This window comes from Sceloporus occidentalis, unplaced genomic scaffold, assembly GCF_023333645.1.
Source record: "Sceloporus occidentalis isolate IW3139 unplaced genomic scaffold, rSceOcc1.0.p SCAF_2, whole genome shotgun sequence".
In the NCBI taxonomy this organism is placed as follows: Eukaryota; Metazoa; Chordata; class Lepidosauria; order Squamata; family Phrynosomatidae; genus Sceloporus; species Sceloporus occidentalis.
In genome coordinates this window covers 170,060,166-170,082,678 of record NW_028316982.1, presented here as the reverse complement: position 1 = coordinate 170,082,678, position 22,513 = coordinate 170,060,166, and the positions used below count along the sequence as shown (strand labels likewise).

The 22,513-nt window shown below is 46.3% G+C and overlaps 4 protein-coding genes across 6 annotated transcripts in view; 2 read left to right on the top strand and 2 right to left on the bottom strand.

Moving 5' to 3' along the window:
• Positions 1–22,513, bottom strand: part of LOC149319305 (LON peptidase N-terminal domain and RING finger protein 2-like) — a 49,718-nt gene that overhangs the window by 3,568 nt on the left and 23,637 nt on the right. The window contains exons 2-10 of the mRNA XM_089511434.1: positions 18,905–19,023; positions 17,607–17,729; positions 16,960–17,121; positions 15,996–16,221; positions 15,264–15,363; positions 14,671–14,785; positions 13,546–13,667; positions 12,251–12,409; positions 8,181–8,343 (exon numbers count right to left, since the gene is read on the bottom strand). Coding sequence (XP_089367560.1) covers positions 8,181–8,343; positions 12,251–12,409; positions 13,546–13,667; positions 14,671–14,785; positions 15,264–15,363; positions 15,996–16,221; positions 16,960–17,121; positions 17,607–17,729; positions 18,905–19,023 — 1,289 coding nt within the window. The remainder of the gene's footprint in view (positions 1–8,180; positions 8,344–12,250; positions 12,410–13,545; positions 13,668–14,670; positions 14,786–15,263; positions 15,364–15,995; positions 16,222–16,959; positions 17,122–17,606; positions 17,730–18,904; positions 19,024–22,513) is intronic.
• LOC149319308 (uncharacterized) lies at positions 1,055–3,316 on the top strand. Its single transcript, XM_089513234.1, has 3 exons — positions 1,055–2,064; positions 2,236–2,748; positions 3,302–3,316. The coding sequence occupies exons 1-3, from the start codon at positions 1,423–1,425 to the stop codon at positions 3,314–3,316; spliced, it is 1,170 nt and encodes a 389-aa protein (XP_089369360.1). The 5' UTR covers positions 1,055–1,422.
• On the top strand, positions 3,051–4,597 carry LOC149319307 (uncharacterized). 2 transcript variants are annotated; one of them, XM_089511439.1, is made up of 4 exons: positions 3,051–3,759; positions 3,868–4,023; positions 4,136–4,270; positions 4,389–4,597. In XM_089511439.1, the coding sequence occupies exons 1-4, from the start codon at positions 3,402–3,404 to the stop codon at positions 4,523–4,525; spliced, it is 786 nt and encodes a 261-aa protein (XP_089367565.1). In that variant the 5' UTR covers positions 3,051–3,401; the 3' UTR covers positions 4,526–4,597. The 2 variants fall into 2 exon arrangements, with proteins under 2 accessions (XP_089367565.1, XP_089367564.1); XM_089511438.1 differs by having other exon boundaries at positions 3,051–4,023.
• On the bottom strand, positions 4,673–7,598 carry LOC149319306 (uncharacterized). 2 transcript variants are annotated; one of them, XM_089511437.1, is made up of 3 exons: positions 6,531–7,598; positions 6,174–6,419; positions 4,673–5,834 (listed from the first exon to the last, which is right to left on the bottom strand). In XM_089511437.1, exons 1-3 carry the CDS (start codon positions 7,006–7,008, stop codon positions 5,038–5,040), a joined length of 1,521 nt encoding a protein of 506 aa, XP_089367563.1. In that variant the 5' UTR covers positions 7,009–7,598; the 3' UTR covers positions 4,673–5,037. The 2 variants fall into 2 exon arrangements, with proteins under 2 accessions (XP_089367563.1, XP_089367562.1); XM_089511436.1 differs by having other exon boundaries at positions 6,174–7,598.

Genomic DNA, 22,513 nt, shown 5'->3' with positions numbered 1-22,513 from the left:
AACAGCATAGTGTTAATTCCCAACTTTCACTCACGTATAGTATACTAATTCATTAGCAAAGTGAAAAATAGTTTACTTCTATCACTAGGCAGAAGGACACACAACATAGGGGATCTGACAATAGCTACACTAACAATCTCAGGGACCTTTACTTAGCTGGGTCTTATTCTTAAGGAGGATCAAATGCCATCCACTCAATGGTGCTTTAGCACTAAGAGATTTCACTCTTAAACTTAATCACTGCATTTAAAAGCATTCATAAACTGTCATTCACAAGCATTCTTAAGGAAGAAGAAGACCAAGTAGAGAGTTCTAGAGAGTACATAAAACATACAGCCAAAATTTCATTATTCTGATTTTAATGCAGGGGTGGGAATTATATGGAATTCCAAATGTTGTCAAACTGCAACTCCTAACCTTCCTCACCATTAGTAATTCTGGCTATAGCTGCTGAGACACATCACTCCCACACCAGCTCTAGTGGAAATATCTTAAATCTCCATATGTATCATGGTGCTTTTATCCACAAATTTATCTGGAGTCCAAGTGAGATCTTGGAATATATCTTGAGGTAGCTGAATGTGTCAACACTACCAAGACAAGCAAACTAACAAAATACCCTTATAAGATGAGATTAATTCTGAGCACCTTTTAGGTCACTAAACAAATGTCTTTGCTACTATGTGTGACATTACAAAGTCTGCCAACTTTGGAGCCTGCCTACCTGCATATAACAGAGGTCTGACTTCACAATTTTTAAAACCTTTCATACATAAAAAATACCCCATTTTTCTTGTAGTCATCTTTTCCTTTCATTTAAAAGCACCTTTATTTTGTTCTATTGGAGAATCCAGTTGCAGAAATTAACAGGATTAAAAGCCAGTGACCAAAGCATGACTGAGAGACATGTGATCTGATAGAGCTTTCTAAAGCTGTATCATTGAGCTAAAGAGTGCCAATGGCGGGCTACAGACGGGCAGGGAAAGACGTCTTGGATGTGTATTCAGCTCAATACGGAGCCTCCAGACGGCCCGCCCCGGGGGCGTGCTTCAGGTGTTGGAGCTTCCACACGGGGGGCAGTGAAGACGCCCCACCTGGGTCCATTTCGGACCCGGAGCTTTCATACGGCCGCCTCGGAGGACGCTGCAAAAAGAGAAGCAGCTTCCGCACGGGCGGCGCAAACCGCGGCTTTTTTTTTTCTTTTGCCGCATGAGAAGTGCGCAGCTGCGGCAGTCAGCCAGCAGCCGGCAAGTTCCCTTTTCCCAACTGCAAAGTGCGCATGTGCACCGTTAAAGGGCCCAGGTCCCTTTAAACTTTTTTCCCCGCCCTGCCCAAGAACAAAGGTGGCCTCCTGCCAGCTGGTGATCAGCTGGTGTTGGCATCCTTGCCCGCTTGCGCATTGCGAGTGCCACCACTGGCATCATGGATGCCTCCTCTCCTTTGTTCCCTGTGGTCTTAATGAAGCTGCAATGCACAGCCACAGCTGTCGCCGCTGCCACCGCCGTCTTCCCTGCCTCCTCTGCCCCCTCCGCCTCCATTGCCACTGCAATGGAGGTCCCATCATCCACCACCATGACAGCTGTAGACTTGGATGACAGCAGCAGTGATGATGATGATGGCACAGAACAGCGAACGGCAGCGGCTGCCATAGCGCTTCATATGGCTACTGTTGGCGGTGCCATGGCCCTGGCCAGAGTGGCACGTCTCCGCCGATGCTGGCAGGTCCCTGCATCGCACGACTTGTGGGACAACTTTGTCTCAACCATATGGTCTGACGAGCAATGGAGGCATTTCTTCCGAATGCCCCGTGCCCTCTTCCACAGGCTTGTGGGCATCCTGCGCCCAGAACTGGAGAAGGCAGACACAGTGATGAGGAAAGCCATCCCGGTGGAGAAGAGAGTGGCCATTGGTGTCTTTTCACTGGCACACAAATCCACCTATATTGTGACGGCAGCGCTGTTTGGGACTGGCGTTGCCACCGTGGGGGAGATCGTGGTGGAGTTTGCCCTGGCCATGGAGAAGCTGCTGCTGTCAAGGACCGTGTACCTGGGGAACGCACGTGAGGTAGGGACAGCCACACCACCTTCCCTTTAATCTTTGGCAGCCCTGTGGTATTCTGTGTCAAGTGTCACCCCCTCACTGTACATTTGCTGTTCTTGCTATGGTGCAGTTGCGCATGTGTAAAAGAGTTGTCATCTCAATTCCTCTGTTTCTCTCCCTTCCTTTCCCCCACAGATTATGGATGCCTTTGGTCGCCGCGGCTTTCCACAAGTGGTTGGCCTCATGGACGGGTGCCACTGCCTGATCATACCACCCTTGGGGCTGAGGAATGCCTATGTCAACAGAAAGGGCTCCTATTCTGTCATCCTGCAAGGGACATGTGACCACACAGGAAGATTCGTGGACGTGGAGCTCGGGTGGCATGGGTCAGCACACGATGCCAGGGTGGCACGGAATTCTCTCATCTACGAGGCCATGGAGGCTGGCATCTATGTGCAAGGGAACCCCAGCATCAACATCAGAGGCCAGCAGATCGGGCCCCTGATACTGGCTGACTCTGCCTACCCCATTCGGAAATGGCTCATGACACCCTTTAAGACCCCACGCACTCCCAGACAGAAGATCTTCAACAAGAAGTTGAATCGCGTCAGGGGGGCCGTGGAAAGATCGTTTGGCAGATTGAAGGCGAGATGGCGCTGTCTCACTGCCCCACTCCTGGTGGTAGAGGAGAACGTGGTGCCCATCCTGGTATCATGTGTCATTCTGCACAACATCTGTGAGACCAAGGGCAGGGTCCTGGATGAGGGCATGCGATATAGGCGCCGTTTTGTGCTGCCCGCCCCGGCACCAATCACAAGGGATGAAGAGAATGCCAAGAAGGCAGCAGGGGAGGCTGTGAGGGATGCCCTGGCAGATTTTTTCCTGACAAGGAGAATCTGAAGGATGGCTCCTGTGCCATCATCTGTGATGTCAGAGTGCATTGTTCTGTAATAGCATAAGCACATGAATAAATGTATCCCATTATCCACAGTTTGAGTCTGCCTATCATTCCTGATCTGTGCTGTGGGCATGTTTTGCCACGTGCCTGAGGGGGACACACACAAACACACACACACAAAAGGTCTCCTGGCGCCTGTTTTCCTGGGTGAAAAAGATACATCAGCTCCAACTGCCAATTGCCCCTTTGACAATGTATCAATCTCCCTCAAATTCAAGCTTTCCTAATGGCCCATTTGAATGTATCAATGGGGTACTCAGAGGGCATCTATTGGGGGAAAGATTCAAACTGCTCCTCTGAAAGCTTTCATTGGCCTAGGACCACCGTGGCCTAACGGCCCAGAGCCACAGGTGCCCATATATACCCGTGCGCAACTGTGAAAGACCCCAGGACGGCGATCAACATGGCAGAGCCACGCAGGAGGGTCCCGGTCCGAATCGCCTACTGGACCGATGAAGAGGTCGGGATCCTCCTGGACTCCCTGATGCCACAGGCAGCCGCGAGGAGGGTGATGGCCAGCACCAACAAGCCCAACCGGGGGCATTTCCTCGAGGCATCTCGTGCCCTCCGAAACCGAGGGTTTCAAAGAACGCTGCACCAATGTAGAGTTAAATTTAAAACTCTGAAGGCAGCGTTCTTCGAAACCCTTGAGGATTTCGGAGAGGCGCCCCCGGTTGACAGGCAGCCACCATTCTTCTCGCGGCTGAAGGACCTGTGGATCAGGGGAGATCGGCCCAGACCGGAAGATCGCCGTCCTCCAGGTAAGTCAGAGCTCTTGCCATGCCCTGTCCTCCCCTCCTTGACCCTTCCCTTGCCCTCCTCTCCTTCCTGCATGGTGCCAATGCCATCCCTCCTCTTCCCTTCTGCAGGCGTGCGGCCGAGGCGGAGGCGGAGGGAGGGAGGGCACCCTGCCAGGTCGCCCTCTCCACCATCCTCGGGGGACGAGGATGTCCCCGAGGGTGGGCCACAGCCAGGACCAGCTGCTGTGGCCCCTCCGCAGCCAGAGCAGGCTCCTCTGGCGGAAGGTAGGTCCCCAGGGTGAGGGGTGGGGGTTGCCTGCCTGCAGCCCCCACGACACTTGTGCCCTTATCTGCCATGCCAGCATGGTAACTTGGGCCTTTCCTTCCCCTTTTGCAGGGCTTCATGTCCTTGCTGCTGCCGCCGTCGCGCAGGAAGAGGAGCCTGGGCCGAGCCGCCGCCTGCCAGGACAGCCAGGGCACTTGGCCCTCGATGCCAGTGCCCTGGATCGTGTCCTCCAAGCCCGGCAGCAAGGTAAGTGTAGTGGTGAACCCAGGGAAGGGAGCGGGGGCACCCAGAAACCCTGCCTGTGGGAGTGGGTGATGGGCTCCACAGGCTGACCCTAACCATCTTCTTTCTTTTCCCCCCACAGAGAACCGGACGGAGAGGAGGTTCGCTGCTCTCGAAGCAAAGGTGGACAAGCTGGCAGAGAAAGTCTCCTCCATGGAGGAGACTCTCCAGGAACTCCTCCGCCGGCTGCCCGCCCCACCGCCTCCTCCCCCTCCCTGAAGCAGCTTCCCTTCCCTGCCCCCTCTGCCATCCCCCCTTCACCACCCCCCTTCACCCTCCCCCTTCCTTTTGTATATATGTACATAGTGAAAATTTATTGTTATTGTTAATAAAAAAGTTTATTTTTAAAAAAAAAATTGTGTGGTTAATTATGCGCAACTGCGGCGGTGTGGCTGTGAGTGTGAATGAGATAGCTTAGGCGCAACTGTGCAGTCTAAAGCTAAGCAGGAGTGGTGTGAGGTAGCAATCTCCAAACTCTGTCCTCCCAGGCATTTGGACTTCATGTCCCAGAATCCCAGACCACAGGGCAAGGTGGCTGGGGATTCTGGGAGATGAAGTCCAAACGCCTGGGAGGACAGAGTTTGGAGATTGCTGGTTTGGGGACCAGTGAGCCAGGCATGGTGGGAGGAGAGAACAGGAAGGGTAGAATAGGGTAGATGGGCTGGGAGGGAACACATGCCCTGGGAGGCGAAATGATGTCTTTATGGGACATCATGGGACCTAGTGCCTTTTCAGTGCTCCCTGCCCCTTGATCCCAGGCCCAGGCCCCCTCTAGTTGCCCTTTGCCTTTGGGGGCGGGGTGTGGGCGGTGGGACTGCCACTGACTGACTGAAGAGGCTGGAGGATGGGCCAGCCAGAGGCTGCTGAGCCGGTTCCACCTCCATGGCAACTGCCTGCTCCTCAGCTGGAGGGACTGCTCTTGCTGGGGGCTCCTGTGGCCCTACTTCTTCCTCCACGACCCTGGGGACAGCAGCCCTGCCTCTTCCACCTCTTGCTGGGGGCTCCTGCTGCTCAACCCCTTCCTCCACGACCCTGGGGACAGCAGCCCTGCCTCTTCCACCCTGCTCCCTACGTACCCTTCTGCGTCTCGGGCCACCCTGCCCTCCCCTCATGACCTCCAGCATTTGCCCCATCAGAACAGTCTGCGCTTCCATGCTGGTGTTGAGTCGCCTCTGCTCCTGGACTGTGGTCTCATGATGTTGGTCTGACCTCTCTAGTGCTGTCTCCTGGTTCTGAACGCCCCTCAGTTGAACTTCCAGTGCCCTTTCCATGAGCTCCCTGCGGGACTGTCTGCTCCTCTCCCTTTCATCACAGGCCCGCTGCCCCTGCTGCATCAGTGCTGTCATTTTCTCTTCTGAGCAAACCTTGAGCACATCCACAGCTGCCACAGTTCTAGTAGCTGCTGACGGACGGACCCTTTTCTTCTTGGTGGCAAGGCGCTCCTCTGCTGACATGGCAGCTATGGGATTAGCTGCAGGAGGTTCTCCTTCTCCTTCTTCTTCTTGTTCTGCTTCAGTTCGTCCTCCTACTATGGGACATACAAGCAGAGAGTCATAGAAGCCTACAGTTAGCAGAGACCCTGAGGTTCATCTAGACCAACCCCATTCTGCCATGCAGGAACTCTCACTCAAAGCTGTGGCAAAGGGTGGAGCTTCAAACTAAGGGCGTTGGGAAAGGACAGATTTACATGCAAGGGAGGGGTGCCTTAGGAATGTGGGACACATGCAGGACATGACCATGCCAGGGACACTCACAATCCTACTTGCACAGCAACCTTGCAAACATACCAGCACAGTAAGCAGTGAATGAGACATGCCACAATTGCGCAGTTGAGCCATGCATTTATAAACAAAAATATAAGGTTTACCTTGCATACTCTCTTCGGTCTCACTGCCATCGCTGGCGGGTGCACTGGCCCGAGAGAGAGGTGAACGGTCACGGTAGCTGCTGGTCGTGGAAGAGGATCCAGCACGAGATGGTGGTCTCCTTCTGGAGCTCCCAGCCTCAGCAGACATTCGTCTGAGCACGGCACGGGGGTCCAGAAATCTCTGGCTGCTGGAGGAATCACCTGAGTCGGGGTGTTCCTCCTCCTCCTCCTCCTCCTGCTCCTCACCTATATGACAAGGGACAAGGGTCATCTCTGGCCTGTGCCTACCCTGGGGCCACATCTTCCCCTTGTCCCATTCCCCCCTGCCTTCCCCCCAGGGGCCCTGGCACATCTTACCCTGACGAGGCATCAAAAGGTCTTGGGCACATTCAAGCTCCGGGGTCTGCTCCTGCTCCTCCTCCACCACCACAGGCTCGGCTCTGGCTGGCTGGCCCGCCGGGACCCTCACGCGCTCCCCACTGGTGGCTAGTCTGTGGGGTCTGATGCTTCCATCACTTTTGATGAAAGCATGCAGCTCCTTGTAAAAGGGCGGGGGGGCGCCCTTTGTAGTACCTTTAGCCAGGGCATCTCTGTATTGTTTGTATTGAGATTTCAGCGACTTGCATTTTCGGCGACACTCCTCCAAGGTTCTGTTGTGGCCCTTGACTTTCATGGCTTCTTCCACTTCTCGATATGTGTCAGCATTCAGGTAGGACTGCTCCAGTTTCTGCAAAATATTTGGCTGGGACCATATAGCTATGAGGTCAGCCGTCTCAGTATGAGACCAAGACGTCCCCCTGCCTTTTTTCGGGGTGCTGGTGGATGGCTGAGCCATCCTGCCTGGTGGCAAAGGGGAGCCGCCACACAGCTGTGCCAGGAGCAGCCGAACTGTGCCCGTTCCCAGGTGAAAATGGCGCAGGAATGTGTGTAGGGGGTCACTTTAAATCCCAAACTTTCCCTTATCACTTTCTACAACCAAAACATCCGCCGGCAAAACTTACAACTTCCCGCGATTCTAGCAACGCATGCGCACAAGTGGCTCTAGGGTTAGGGTTACGAGGCTTAAAATGCGCCGCAGCTGTGCCGCAGCTTCCACAGCTGCATGGCAGCGGACGTTGCAATTTAAGCTTGACTGCAAACCACGCATGTCCCGGACCCCGACCCATTATGCGACGCAGCTGACACGGAGCTTTTAAACCGGCAACTTATATTTGCGGCGTAGCAATTCTGACGTACCGGTGCAGCAGCTTACATACGGAGATGCGCACGTACGCCGCAAATCAAAAAGAAGCGGAAAAAAGCAGCACCTTTTTAATGCCGCTTCTTCCCGCTTGGGGCGTGCGGGGGGCGTGTTCATGACGGCATTCAGGGAAAGCCCGTCTGAAGGCTCTACCTTCATGACGTCATGAGTACATCCCTTTTTGCCCGTCTGTAACCCGCCAATGATTCATTAAGAGGCCTGGTGTAACAGATTAGATATGCCATCTCTACCCCACAAAAGAAGCACATATAGTCCACTAATTTCAGCAGAGTCTAAACTTCTCACACAGATGTTTTCTCAGCTGCTATAAACTATGCTTTTTATTTGATAAATTAGTGTGAGACAGGCAATGTTTGACAAGAAAGTTATAAACATCTCTATAAATATGTTCTTGGTTGTTGTGACACTTTGGATAGAGTCCTAGCTGTGTAAGTGTTTTGAGCGTAGTGTTTTATTAAAAAACAATAAATATTAAGGTGTGTTAATGTTAGGGTAGTAAAACATTGTATGTGGTGTAAAGAAGAGGAAAGATGTTACTTCTGTGCAAGAATGTGCAATGTTGTGAAAATCACTACAGAAGGACTTTGCATTAACACCATACAAAACCAGTTACCGCAACCAACAATAGATTAGCATTAAAAGGCTCAGACAGGGGCTGTCAGGTGGCGAATGAGGAAAAGTGTGATTTACTTCACAGTCATTGAAATATGAGAAGGCAAATGGAGAAACAGCTGTACAAAACCTACCTTTTTATCTTCCAGATATTCAATGTTTGCAGTATTATACCCATCTCGCTGACCATGGCTCAAGACTCTGAAACGCCGAATCCCAACTGTATCAACAACTGAGCGTCCATCAGGAAAAAACTTCACATCCCTGATCTCTAACATGCAGCCATAATCTGCAAACCTGATGGGATAAAGAAGCAGTGAGCCACATTAAGGATGCTCTCTTAAGCTTACTCATTGACTCCACATGGCTTCCTTCTACAAACAAATCTAGGATCAAGCTGTACAAACATTTTAGAGTACTTATTCTTGTGTTTAAGTGTATATATTCATATATAATTTGACCTCATGCATAAGTTATGGGCAGGTTTTGGGGCCAAAAGTATGGATTTTAATATGATCAGTGGGGGTAAGTCAATGGTAAAAGTAGATACGTCAAGGGTAAAAGTTAGAAGCGTGTAACGAGGGATGTAGGAGATGAAGTAAAAGAAAAAGATATCAAAGAACTTGCAGTGGGCTCTTGGTGTCTGTGGGGGATTGGTTCCAGGACCTCCTGGTGATACCAAAAATGTAGATAATCAAGTCCTTATTAATAAAATGGTATATGGCTGCAGCAGAGGCAGTGGCAAGCCCTGGCCACTAGGCACACATTCTTTGTGCCAGAGCAGCTGAAGAAAAGAGTGCATAGTGTGGGAAAAGTGGTCTGCAGTTGGGATGGCCTGGTGAGTACCTGCTCCACTCCTCACAAGGAGCCCTTCTCTTTTTGGGTGTAGGGAGGTGAAAAAGAGAGGGGTGTTAAAATCCAATTTGTCCAACAAAACAGACAAGTATCAGAGCTTGAGAGGTGTGATATCCGCCCCCCTCCCCCCATCACTGCCACTGCTGTAGTGTTCCTCCAAAGAAGGAATTCAGGCTGCCTTCATCATAAGCAATGCAGAGCTGTGATAGGGCAGCAGGATAAAAGAGCATGTGGAGGAGGGAGACAGAATGTGGTTGGGATATGATCCATCTCTAGATTAAAAATACATCGAGTGTATTTACCTGACCCTGAAGAACAGGGACAGTTTGGGGATTTTGTTGGTCTACCGGCCACCCTGTGCGCTAACAGACTCCCTAACCGAGCTGACACAGCTGGTCTCGGAACTGTTGTTGGAGTCCCCTAGACTTTTAGTCTTGGGGGACCTCAACATCCCTTTCGAGACCAGTCGTGATCCAACTGGTGTGGCTCGGGAGTTCATGGCTACCATGACAGCCATGGGCCTCTCCCAATTAGTCTCAGGACCTACGCATTCGGCTGGTAATACACTTGATGTTCTCTTCTGTACGGATATGGAGACGCCTTGGGCAGAGGTTTCTAATGTCTCTCCCTTGTCATGGACGGACCATTTCCTGGTCGAGGCTAATATCAAGGCTTCTACCCGGATCCCTCCTGGAGGTGGCGGACCTATTCGGATGGTCCACCCTCGAAGGCTGATGGAACCCAAAAGGCTCCAAGAAGCCCTAGAGGGGCTTATGATTGGAACTGATGGTGATTCTGTTGATGCCCTAACTAACATCTGGGATATTGATCTCTCCAGGGCTATATACAGTATCGCCCCCAAGCGTCCTCTCAGACCTGCTTCCAAAAAACGGCCTTGGTATACGGAAGATCTTCGGACCAGGAAGCGGGTTTTGCGACGACTAGAGCGCAAATGGCGGAAACATCAGACCTTAGCCGACAAGACACTCCTGGACTCTCTTTTGAAGGACTACGGAGTGGCGATAATCGCAGCGAAGAACTCTTTCTTTTCTGCGCGTATCGCGTCCGCGGAGTCGCGTCCGGCAGAGCTGTTCAGGGTAGTGAGGGAGCTTACTCAACTCCCTCCTCCCCTGAACCCTATTTTGGAACCATCGAAAGCCTGCTGCAATGAGTTTAACTTCTTTGCGGATAAAATCTCTCGGATAAGGGTTGATCTTGACTCCATTATTAGTTCAGAATCTAGAGTAGAGGTGTCCAGAGCCTCCGTGGACTTGGTTAAACTGGATCACTTTGAATCTGTCTGTACTGAGGATGTGGACAAGATTCTTCGAAGTGTTAGGAAGACGACTTGCTCTCTCGATCCCTGTCCTTCATGGCTGACAGCTCAAGGGGGAACGGTTGTGACTAATATGTTCAGGGATGGGCAGTTTCCATCAACTTTGAAGACGGCCATTGTTAAACCTTTGTTGAAAAAGCCCTCCCTTGACCCCCTAATTCGGAACAATTATCGGCCTGTCTCGCTGCTGCCATTTTTAGGGAAGGTGATCGAGAGGGCAGTTGCCTTTCAGCTTCAAGGGATCTTGGATGAGACGGATTATCTGGACCCATTTCAAACTGGCTTCCGGGTGGGCTATGGAGTTGAGACTGCTATGGTTGCCTTAGTTGATGATCTCCGTCTGGGTATGGACAGGGGGAGCGTGTCCCTGTTAGTGCTCTTGGACATTTCAGCAGCCTTCGATACCATCAAGCATGGTATCCTTCTGGGTCGCCTGAGGGAGTTGGGTATCGGGGGCTCTGCTTTGCAGGGGTTCCTACCTCTCGGGCAGATTCCAGATGGTGGAGCTGGGGGACTGTCGCTCCGATAGGAGGGCCCTGACATCTGGGGTCCCTCAGGGAGCGATTTTGTCCCCTATGCTTTTTAACATTTACATGAAGCCGCTGGGAGAGATCATCCGGAGACACGGGGCGCGGTGTTATCAGTACGCTGATGACACCCAAATAGTTTTCTCTATGTCTCCGTCTGATGCAGTAACTAAGGATGGCATCTCTCCTCTTAATGCTTGCTTGGAGTCGGTAATGGGCTGGATGAGGGAAAACAGACTCAGCCTGAATCCAGAGAAAACGGAAGTACTGGTGATTGGCTCTCCTGGTCTGGGTAAGGAAATTTTTCCACCTGTCCTAAATGGGGTCACGCTTCCTGTGAAGGACTCTGTTCGCAGTTTGGGGGTGCTTCTGGACTCATCGCTTCACCTTACTGCTCAGGTGGATGCGGCGGTCAGGAGCACCTGTTATCAGCTTCGGCTGATACGCCAACTGCGACCCTTCCTTGGCCGGGGGGACCTTGAAACCGTTATACATGCTCTGGTAACCTCTCGATTAGATTTCTGTAATGTGCTTTACATGGGGCAACCCTTGTACCAAACCCGGAAGCTTCAGTTAGTGCAGAATATGGCCGCTCGGCTGGTTACTGGATGTTCCAGGGCCAACCATATAACACCAGTCCTAAAAGATCTCCATTGGCTGCCTATTCGCTTCCGGGCCGAATACAAGGTGTTGGTTATCACCTATAAAGCCCTAAATGGCTTGGGCCCAGGGTACTTGGAGGACCGCCTCTCCCCATACAATCCGCCCCGCACTCTCAGGTCGGGTGAAAGACATCTTTTAAGAGTTCCAGACGCTCGATATGTATCAGCTCAGAGGGCCTTCTCTATTTCAGCCCCTCAGCTCTGGAACTCCCTCCCCAATGAGCTCCGTACTTCCACCTCCCTCGATACTTTCAAGAAGAACTTGAAGACTTTTTTGTTCCACCAGGCTTTCCCCCCGTGAGCCTTGTGGTCATTCTTTTCCCCGTGGCAATGTCTTTGTGTATTCCATTCTACACAGCCACTTGTATAGAGTGTTGTTAGTTTTGTTTTTTTTTTACTGTTCTTAATTATTAACTTTGTATTATTTCATGCTAATGTTTCAATTGTCTTACTCTTTGATGTACACCGCTGTGATCGCTGGAATAGCGGTATAGAAATAAAATTTTATTATTATTATTATTATTATTAAAAGATTCAGAGGTGGCAAAATCAGTGGCCAGTATTTCATGCTCACCACATACTTCTGCCTTGCAAAGGAATGAGCAGAAATGCTGCAGCTGGCCAGCTGATGTGCTTCCTGGAGGAGGGAGTTACGAAGCTCATTCCATGAGCCTCAAAATTGGCCACACTGCTTCTATAAAGAGATCGCAGCCAACCCACCTACCCTAGTGATGGGGGAGACTTCCAAACCAACTGAATTTAAACCTCCAGTATCTCTTCTGATAGAATATTTGCCAAAAGTTACTTCCAATTCCTTTGCTCACCCTTTCAGTTCATCAGCTAAGCACATGCCAAATTGTTTGGTGCCCGTCTCCATGCATCTCCTTATCATTAGCCGATAGCGGGGTTCAAAGACATGAAGAGGGCAAGGGATGGTAGGGAAAGCCATTGTGCACACAAAGATAGGGACATCTTTATTCAAACTGTAAGAGAACAAAGAGTCACTTTTAGTTTATGAAGCCAAAAATAACTTTGGTGGATTTAACATTCTCAACAAGTGATATGGTATTAGAGAAAGTTATGGCAACAGTCTAAGGATTAACTGCAGGACTAATGACAAATAATAAAACAAATCAACAATTTTGAGCTTTCAAGAACTACCTACTGAGCTTAATTTTCCCGCATATACCTATTCTATGGAAAACCCTACTCCCATAACAAAGAAAGGATAGTTGTAAAAAGAAGACAAAAACACATCAAGATATGGCAGAAGGTTTCAGCTAGAAGAGATGTACAGTGTACTATCACTGTGGCAGATGTAGTATAACTGAGAAAATGGCTGCTGGACCATGAGATCTGGGGACAGTGGGCAAGCCACCACAATAACCTCACCTAGCTAGAAGGTTCTGAAGAGTGTTTCTGTGCAGGCACCAACCTCATATGAGTGATGCATACAGACCACAACAGGAAACCACAGGATTTTCCATGATAAAATTAACCAATAATTTTGCTATTACAGAGCCTCCAAGAACTAAACAATTAACAGTCTTTCCCCCAAATGTCTACTCTCTATAAAACTCCACCCCATCACAGAGAAAGAAAAGGTTAGCAGTGCTGATTTTTGGAGAAAATTGTGCTTATTTTTTTACTACTGATCCTCCAAGTGCCTGTCACAGATGTTTAAGTTACAGCTGCTACAGCTAGGGGCTATACAGGTCTGGTTCACAGGCCTCCTGGAGAACAAGGTCTATGTTTTGACTGAGATCATCCAATTCTCTTTGTCTCATACAGATGCTCCTCCCTAATATTAGAAATCCAAATATAAGAAAGCAAAGTGGGACCGCATACACTGGCCCTGTTTGTTCTTGGTTTCCTGGCATGTACAGGAGTGTGTGACAGCAAACTGTCATCATGCTTGTTTAAGCAGCAGGCACCCCCACCTAAATCTTCTACTAAACAGACAGTGGTCAGAGGACAGGGCTGTGAATCATACTAACAGTGAGAGCAGGAGGACAGACGCAGTCTGTATGTTGAAAATGGAAATGTGAACAGTTCTTCACATGTTTGACTAAAATTAAATTTTATCAGTATTCTCTTTTTGTATACAAAAACTACTTACTTTGATAATTCCTTCATTTCTTCTTCATAGACTTTTTTCCTTTCAGACAATTCTTCTGGCAAGTATCGAACTATTAATTCTTCAGTAAGGACGGACTTTTTGTAAGTTCGGCTTGCCAAAAACTGTGAAAATGAGTTCAAGAATATAAGTTATTTTGTCAGTAGTCCCTAACGAGACTTTGGGATCTGGGTAAGAATCCAGTGAAGAAGTTAGCAAGGCAAATCAAAACCCTCTAAGCTTTAAGGCCTGAAGAGTGGAAGAAAGAATGTATGCCAAGTACCCAGTTTACCAGCATGGCCTTGTATTGTATTTCTGTAACCAGATAAAATAGTGAATGGTTAATTCCAGCTTTTAAACAGCCAAAACAGAAACCTGGGCTAACCAAGTAGTGATAAGGAGTACAGCTTAACTAGTTTATGTATCACAGCTTCTGAACATGATGCTGAAATAACAAAATGGAACTCCCATTGCTACATTCATTTATGGTGGCTGGTGTTTCCATGTTAATATGCTTTAGCTTTCAGTGTGAACTTTAAAGGATCTAAGCAAGCTGCCAAACCTATTTTTGATGATAACACCTGAGATAACTGGCACTGTATATGCATACATGCTTCCAACTTACTTGTTGACTGTGGTGACCCCATGAACTTCATAGGGAGTTCTTAGGCAAGAAATACAGTACTCAGGTGTAGCTTTGCTAGTCCCTTCCTCTGAAATGCAGCCTACATCACCTGGTATTCATTGTCAGTCTCCCATCAAGTACTAAGCAGGGCTGACCTTGCTTAGTTTCCAACATCAGATGGAACATGCTGCCTTTTGGGTATTAGGCCACAGCTGGCACTAGTGTAAAGTAATTCAAATTTGCTGAGTTTTGCAGCAAATAACAAATAAACAGTTTTGGAGGAAGGCAGGTTACATATTGACCCCAGTCCAAACTTCTTGTGCACACCCATTTCTCTTATAGGCCATTGCATTCACAGTCAATTTACTAATAGCAAAGGTTTTCTGGTTGCCTTTTTTTAAAAAAAACAACAACATTTAAACATTTTTATTCCTTTTTACATTTTACTTGTGTTTTTTTTCCATTTAAGCAATCCACAGGAGTGGTGTGTGTGTAAGACTTACCTCAGAGAGCTTTTCCTTACAGAGGGGACAATGTGGATTATGGTCCAGACAACGTTCAAGGCATTTGAGGCAGAAGGTATGACCGCAAGGAGTAGCAACAGGTTCATAGAACAACCTGAGTGAGAAACATTGGGAGAATTGAATAACAACTGGCTACTTCATACTTCCATTTAAAGCATAATGCTCCCTGAATGATTTTCCATGTGAGTATCATATAAGTACAACTAACTGAATGGTATGTACAAATAATATTGAGGGTAATAATGCAATGGAATATATATTAAAGCTCACAATTGCTCCTTCTTTATGGAGAAGCAACTATCAGCTCAAGCTAGGCCATCAAAAACCAAACAAAGTTCTTTATTTAAAACTGTGTTTTGACCTTGTAGGACATATACTAACTGTCCTTTAAACTATACTATGCCCTAAAAATAAATACATGAGTTGAAAATATGGCTTATTAAATTTTTAAAAGGAGAATTAAATGATATCATGTACAACATCTGTTATGTGCTTTTTCCTCTTGTCCCACCCACAAGCATTGTCATGCAACGCTTTCCAAATTTAATTCATTTTTTGTATCTTAGTAATACCTCATGCAGAGGGAACACTCAAAGTCTGATGCATCCACGAGGTTTGCAGGTATCGCTTTTAAGGTAAGGGAGGTTGAGTTTCCACAAGCAGCATCTCCATCTTTTTATAGAAAAGCAAAACATTCAAAATCAGCAAGGCTCCAAATACAATTAAGGCCATTTTAGTTCCTATTTAGATCCTTTGAATAAAATAAAATCAAACCAGCCTGTGCTACAATACATTTGTTAGTTTTTAAAGAGGACCCAACATGTTTAAGATGATGATGATGTTTTGCTGTGACAGAGCAACACAGCTATCCTTCTAGAAGTTGCTTCAGATAGAAAATGTGGATTTGTACATAACTTGCACATTCTGTCTTGTATGTTAATCTGGTAATATACAAACTGCAATTACTCACATACTATTACATTCACTTTTTCCCCCTCCCATTAGAACAATAATGTACTATATATGATACTCACTATAATACTCACTTTCATTTAAATGTAAATTTGTAACACATTAACATTTCCTTGCTATGCAAGAATAGTCTCTTCTTACACAAAGTATTCTGTGTACTGTACAAATCTGAGCATTTTAGGTTATTCTGCTTAGAACAGAAATGGCTCAACTAATCCTAGTAAAATAAGCCCTATGAGCAAAAGCAGCAAAGCAGTGCAGACCCTTGCAAAACAAGTAAAGAATTTCAAAAGGGAGTAGTGTGGGAGGGTGATTCACCTTCAGACACAGACCTTTTCGAGGAATTTTGCTAGGGACATCCAAGACTTGTAAATCCCCCACATCACTTGAGTACTTTCTTTTTAAGCTTGAACTGGGTAAACTGGATAGGACTGTTTCCAAAGTTTTTTTATTCTCTTCAAAATAGGAATCCAATATTGGATGAGAAACAGAAGTATCTGCATTTCGATGTACATCAGTCTCTTCAGATGGGCTCTTTGTTAACCTCAAAACAGACTCCTGAAATAGATAGGAAACGTTGTCTGGACCATTTCCATTTACCAAATGAAATGTCTGTAATAATGATTCAGGAATGGTATTACAGCAACCTGTTGCATGACCTGTGCTAAATAATGCTTATACTAACTCCTCATTTCAGTTTAATTAGATTGGAATATGTATCTCATTCACTGATTTAGAGGTAAGAACCATACAGCTACCCAAATATAGTCAAACTCCAACTCCCAGAAGCTTTAGCCAGTGCAGTCAACCGTGAACAAGGCTTGGAACTCCAGCTCAAAAATATCTTGAGGGCCACATGTTTCTCACCCCTACTCCAATTCAATGGAGCAATTGCAGACCCCTGCTTGCCTGCATAATAGCTGGGCTGCAGCAAAAGACTGATCTTTAAAAATATCACTATTTCAAGGATTCCTCAAGAGTAAAAAGGCTGAGAAAGTCTTTTATAGCTAATACAAACAGCAAGCCTCCCCAGTATTAAAGCAAAATCAAAACATGCAATACAATTACACATTTCAGTGAACAATTTATTTTCCCCTTCTCCATTCTATTATTAACACTTTTCCTTTGAGATTCCATGTTAATGGCCTAATTCATCTACTACCAAGGTAGAAAACAATACACTATCATACATTACTTTCAAGGTACAGATGTAAATGAGTATTCAGGCAAACAAGTTATATTCAGACTTTTCAGTGATTTTTAGAGCATCTGTCCTCCTCCTCCAAAGGTCTTTACCTTTGAACTCTCTGCAGATGACCCATCGTCTCCAGAAGACTGTGCATTTATACTACTTAGAAACGCAGGTTTCAATCTTGTATAAGAGGTCCGATTACAAAATGGTGTTGTTAGACTATCATGCACATTTTCAAATGCTGGAAAAAACATGTCGCACATTATCTAGTCAAAGAAAAACAAAAATAAGTTCAGAAATGTTGATACACAGTTTAGTCTAACTATAGAAAAATAAATGAACAGAAGAGCAAACATAAGGGGAACAGAACTAACCCCATGCTGTATCATTTCTCAATTCTCTTCCCAACTCCAAAATCCTATGCATACATGCTTATGAGGGCCCATGTCCTAAGTTTTCTGTCTACCCCAGTTATGTGCAGATGTCCATTCTCACTACCCCTTTAATTAAAACGAACAGGCAACAAATACCTTCTGATATTAAAAGTAATTATTAAAAATAAAATAATTCCTCCATCTGCCCCTCTAAATAACAAAAAATGAGTTATAGAAAGAGTGCTTTAGGGGTGCTTTAACTGTGTATTCCTGCATGGCAAGCTGCCGAAACATTCAGTTAGTGAACCCAACAAATATAAACACACTCATAAAAAAAACTTTACTCATCAGACAGAAACTTAGTACATGAACTTTACCTTTTGGGCCTCCAACTTCATTGAGCTCCACTCAGGATTTAAGGCAACACAGTAAAGAAACTCCTTCAATGCTTCTTCAATCCTTCCTAATCCAGAAAGAGCTTGTGCTTTCACATGATGACCCTGCATGCATAAACACAAGAAACAAATGCATTATAATTTCCAGAATCATAGGCTATAAAGTACTTATAGTAAATCTACTTAGATCTTATAAGAACTTCATTATTTCAGAATGAGGTAGAAAACAAACTGGTGAAAAAAGAAGTGAAGGGAAACAGTACTAGAGAATACATAGGTCCAAAACACACAGCAGAAATAATCCAGTTTGAGACCTCTTTAACTGCCCTGGCTCAGTGCTAGGGAATCCTGGGAATTGTAGTTTATTGTGGCACCAGAGCTCTCTGATGGAGAAGGCTAAATGTCTCACAAAACTACACTTCTTAGAATTACCAACATTGAACCAGGGCAGTTAAAGCAGTCTCAAACTGGATTATTTCCACTGGACAACAGTGGAGTTTCACAATAAAATCTAACCTTTACAATAGCCTCCAATTTAGTGCCCCTCCACCCATGGCAGGCCACAATTTCCCCATTCCCCAAATAGCAAGGCCGAATATCATGATGGCTGGTGTGACAGATGTAGTACAACACATCTGGATAATAATAATAATAATAATAATAATAATAATAATAATAATAATAATACTGTTTATTGTAGGTTTACAATAAGGTTTAGTGTAGGTTTAGAGAAGGTTTGTCAGAAACTGAATCTAAAATGTGATAAATGACTGTGAAACACAAGGACTGATTCCTTAAAGCTTTGAAAATTCACATGGGGAACCCTGTGAATACTTAAAATGTGAATTTTTTGTTGAAATTTGCTTCAGTAACCAGAGTAGTTCAGAACATGGGGATGGCAGTGTCTGTCAGACTGTTAACTACTAGAATAATTGTTTCCATCCTGTTTTAATTGTAAACAGATGACAATTTAGTATTTCCTGTAGTTAGCTTCATCTACAGTTACTGAAGCAAGCCATATCCACGGTTTATACAGCTGTGTTCTCTCCATCCACCATAATGAATTTGTGCAGGTTTGGATCTAACACCAAACCACAATTAACTGAAACAGTATGTAAATGCCCTAAGACAATGCAACTATAAGAGTTTTCACTAGCCAAAATGAACCACCTTCATGTTGCACACAAAAAAGTAATATTACTAAGTTATTCTGTTAGAAACAATTGACAATGTACTCATGTACAAATACAGACTCCTATTATATTTGCCCTCCACCATACCTTAGGCCAGTGGGGTTTATTTCGGCAGAGTGCCTCTGCATCGTAAAGGGCTTGTTGATAATTCTTCATCGATATACAAAGTTCTGCTCGCTGTGCTATTAACAAACATTTACAGGAAGCTAGAATGCAAAAAGAAGAGAACATGTTACTGAAACCTTGTGGTTATGTTTGAAAAGTGGTTAATGAAACATCATTTAATGTTATGAAGTGAAGGGCTGCAGTGTAAATTGGGAAGGTACAAATTACTAAGGGACTGAACACACGGACCAAAAAACTCGACTTCCCCCCGGTCTGGCATCATTCTGTATGGACAATGCATGCCAATAATCCCGGGCCAGGATCAGCCAGACCAGATGTTGATATGGCAGTTCTGGCCCAACCCTGGCTCAAAAGGCCCTTAGTGCAGTCTAAAAAGACTAGCTGTTTACAGTGGGCTTTCCGCCACAAGTTGGCAGAAGGACACCCCTCTATCTGCGGCCGCCGCCATGTTCCCTCTGAAGGCTCTAGTCATGCCCTGTCACATTGGAAGGGGGCACCTTGTCATATGGGTGGTTCCTGACCTTAAGGCCCACAGTGGGAACCTTCAGAGGGAATAAGGCAGCAGGTAAGGAGGTGTGCAGTGACAGGCAGGTGTATGAACATCCACCTGTTCCTGTGCTGGCCCAGGACTGGAAACAGGTCAGAACCGTGGGAAGGATACCACAGGATTGGCCCACAGTATCCAAGCCTCTTCGCAGCTGGGCTGTCCCCGTGGAGGCAGTCCGATTGGGAAGAGGCTCAGGACGACTTACTGTATTCATCTATGTATAAGTCAACCTAGGTTTTTTGGGTCAATCTTTGACCTAAATTTCTTGACTTATACATGAGTATATACGGTACCTCTACAAAATTCAGTAAAACAAGAAACAAACAAAGCAAAATGGGTTTGGACTCCCCCTTAAAGAACAGGAACATAGCTTAGGTGTACTCCTAGATAGATTTCTGTCATAGGAGGCCAAAGTGGGTTCCATGGCTAGAAGTGCTTAGGCCAGCTTTGACTGGCCTATTACCTTTGGCTTTGCTTGTACAGAGATAACCTGACCACAGTAGTTCATGCACTAATAACCTCTTTTAGGCTGCATCTACATTGGAGAATTAATCCAGTTTGATACCACTTTAACTGCCATGGCTCAATGCTATGGAACTGTGGCATTTGTGCCTGGACTGCGTCAAAAAAATCCTAAGACGTGCATATCCCTGCATACCTAGGGGTGGAACTCCCTTCCCCAGAGAGGTTAGACTGTGACCTTTCTGCAGGCAGAAAAATACCCTTTTGTTCTGGCAGGCCTTGTAAGACTGACTGCAGATTGGAGTTGCAGTGCTGCTCCTGCTTTATTTCATCAGACAGGCTGAGAAAAGAGGTAGCATAAGAAACAAAATTTTGGTGGAGAGTGGACACTTGAAGTTGTGTGGGGAAGACATGCCTTTGAGTATCTGTGCTCAATTCTTGGAAATAACCCTTTGTCCTGGAGCAGCTCCTGTAGTTAAAATCTCTCCCTTTCTAGTCCACACCAGTTCCAGTCCAGGGCATGTGGCCTCTGTAAACCCCCTACAAACACACCAGCTGCACCTTTCTCTGCCCTGATGAAGGATTGAGAGTCCCTCCTCTCTGGGGAGAAGCTTCTCCCTTGCCCTTGGTCACCTTGGGAATAGCAACTGAGCTGCCTGAGCAGCAACCGAGAGGCCTCTTGTTCTCACTGGCCTTTGCTGCAAAGCAGGCATGGGTGAGAGGCTTCTCGATTGCTGCTCTGCCAGCTGCTCAGTTGTTGCTCCCAGAATGACAGGACACAAAGGCAGCAGTGAGTGAACAGCCAGCCAAACAGTAACCAAGAAGCCTCTCACCTGTGCTGGCTTTAGCTGCAAAGCTGGCACAAGCAAGAAGCTTCTTGATTGCTGCTCAGCCAGCTGCTTGGCTGCTTCTTCCAAGGTGACTGGGTGCAAAGGGAGCAGCAGCCAAGATTGGCTGTTCTGAATTTGCAGTAGGAAAGGTAAAGGATTTCCCTTCACAAGATTGCCTAGTCATGTCCAACCATAGGGGGCAGTGCTCATCTCTGTTACTAAGCTGAGGAAGCCAATATTGTCAGTAGTGTTGCCAATTTCCGGGATTTTACCCGGAAATTGGGGAAAAAACCCCTTGTGTCATTTTCGGGATTGCTAAAATTTCTGGGATGATTCTTGGAAATTCAACCTTCCCGCCCAAAAAACCCGGTCAAAAATACCTTCCCGCCCCCCAAAACCTAACATACCTCCCATATGGGAAGTCCTGCCCTCTTTAGCCTTCCCATAGTGCCTTGCACCCATCAACCCAGAAGTCCCACCCCCATTCCCGGGAGATTTGGGGGGGCATTCCAGGAAGCCAATCAGGGAATTTCCTTTGAGGGCGACTGACAACACTAACTGTTAGAGACATTTCTGTAGTCATGTGGCCAGCATGATTACACAGAGAACAGTAGACCTAGTATCAAGAAAATATGTGCTGGGATGAGCTAGGGTTGCTGCCCAAAAAGAAACACGGCAATAGCCCAAAAAAGTTTTGGGACCACTAAGCAAGCAGCCATCTTCTATAAAAAGTACTAAGGAGCAGATAAAACAACCTACAACATCACACCTATGCTTTTTATCATTCCTCTCACCTTCTCCCAGCTCTAGTTTCTGATGCTACTCACTCACTTTCCCAAGTGTCACTCACCACCCACCAAATGGCCGCTACTGCCAGTCACTCCTCCAGACAGACAACATCAACCCTTTTCTAGTTAAGCAGCTTTATGTTTTGGCAAACAAGGCCTCTGGGAAACACTCTCAGCTGAAGGCCCCACTCATCATTACCTAATGGAATTACATGATATTAAAGTGAAGAAAAGGTTGGAGAGGACATTTCCAGACTACCATGGCTGGAACCTGTGTTATCCTCATCCCATTCCATCCACCCTGAGTAAATTTTTCTACTTATTGAAGTAGGAGGACAAAAAAGATAGCTTTAAAAAAAAAAAGAATGTCTTTGGTAGGTTTGTAGCACTTACAATTAGAACTTAGAAAAATAACTTCCAACTGCAGCTTTCAGCCAATGACCATGCTAGCTAGGACACCCTGGGAGTTGCAATCCACAAAATAACCTTTCTGGGCACTGCTTACTTATCTTCCTTAGTTATTATTATTTATTTTACTTACTTAATTCAGCTTCCAGATATGCTCAGGATACTAGATCACCAGCTAAAGGATACTGAGTCCTTCAGTCTCAATACACTGGTGTTTAATTTTCTGGTTAAGAGTGTAAAGAATCTATCACCCACCCAACACAATCTCTGGCAAATCTAACAGGAAACCAGAGTCCTAACACATGATTGAAGTGCTGCTTCAAAACCTGTTTTTCAAGTTCCCAAATTCTTCCATGACAGGGGTATAGACATCTCTCTCTTAGAGGGGAATGTATTTCTTCTAGCATAAATGGAAATGGAATCTGCTCTAATGTAATTATTGTGGGTTCAGGCTGGTAATTTCCAACCAGTGGGAACATCAAGGGAGATGTGCATAGTTTGTATGTATGTGTGTGTGTGTGGTACTATGTTTTAA

What these genes read in the sequence shown, in the direction of transcription:
- LOC149319308 (XM_089513234.1), top strand. Translation starts at nt 1,423, where the DNA reads ATGGATGCCTCCTCTCCTTTGTTCCCTGTGGTCTTAATGAAGCTGCAA. An exon ending in ACCTGGGGAACGCACGTGAG is followed by an intron (nt 2,065 to 2,235) that starts GTAGGGACAGCC and finishes TTTCCCCCACAG; the next exon opens with ATTATGGATGCCTTTGGTCG.
- LOC149319306 (XM_089511436.1), bottom strand. Translation starts at nt 7,008, where the DNA reads ATGGCTCAGCCATCCACCAGCACCCCGAAAAAAGGCAGGGGGACGTCT. An exon ending in GACCGAAGAGAGTATGCAAG is followed by an intron (nt 5,835 to 6,173) that starts GTAAACCTTATA and finishes TATGTCCCATAG; the next exon opens with TAGGAGGACGAACTGAAGCA.
- LOC149319307 (XM_089511438.1), top strand. Translation starts at nt 3,402, where the DNA reads ATGGCAGAGCCACGCAGGAGGGTCCCGGTCCGAATCGCCTACTGGACC. An exon ending in GCAGGCTCCTCTGGCGGAAG is followed by an intron (nt 4,024 to 4,135) that starts GTAGGTCCCCAG and finishes CCCCTTTTGCAG; the next exon opens with GGCTTCATGTCCTTGCTGCT. An exon ending in CCTCCAAGCCCGGCAGCAAG is followed by an intron (nt 4,271 to 4,388) that starts GTAAGTGTAGTG and finishes TTCCCCCCACAG; the next exon opens with AGAACCGGACGGAGAGGAGG.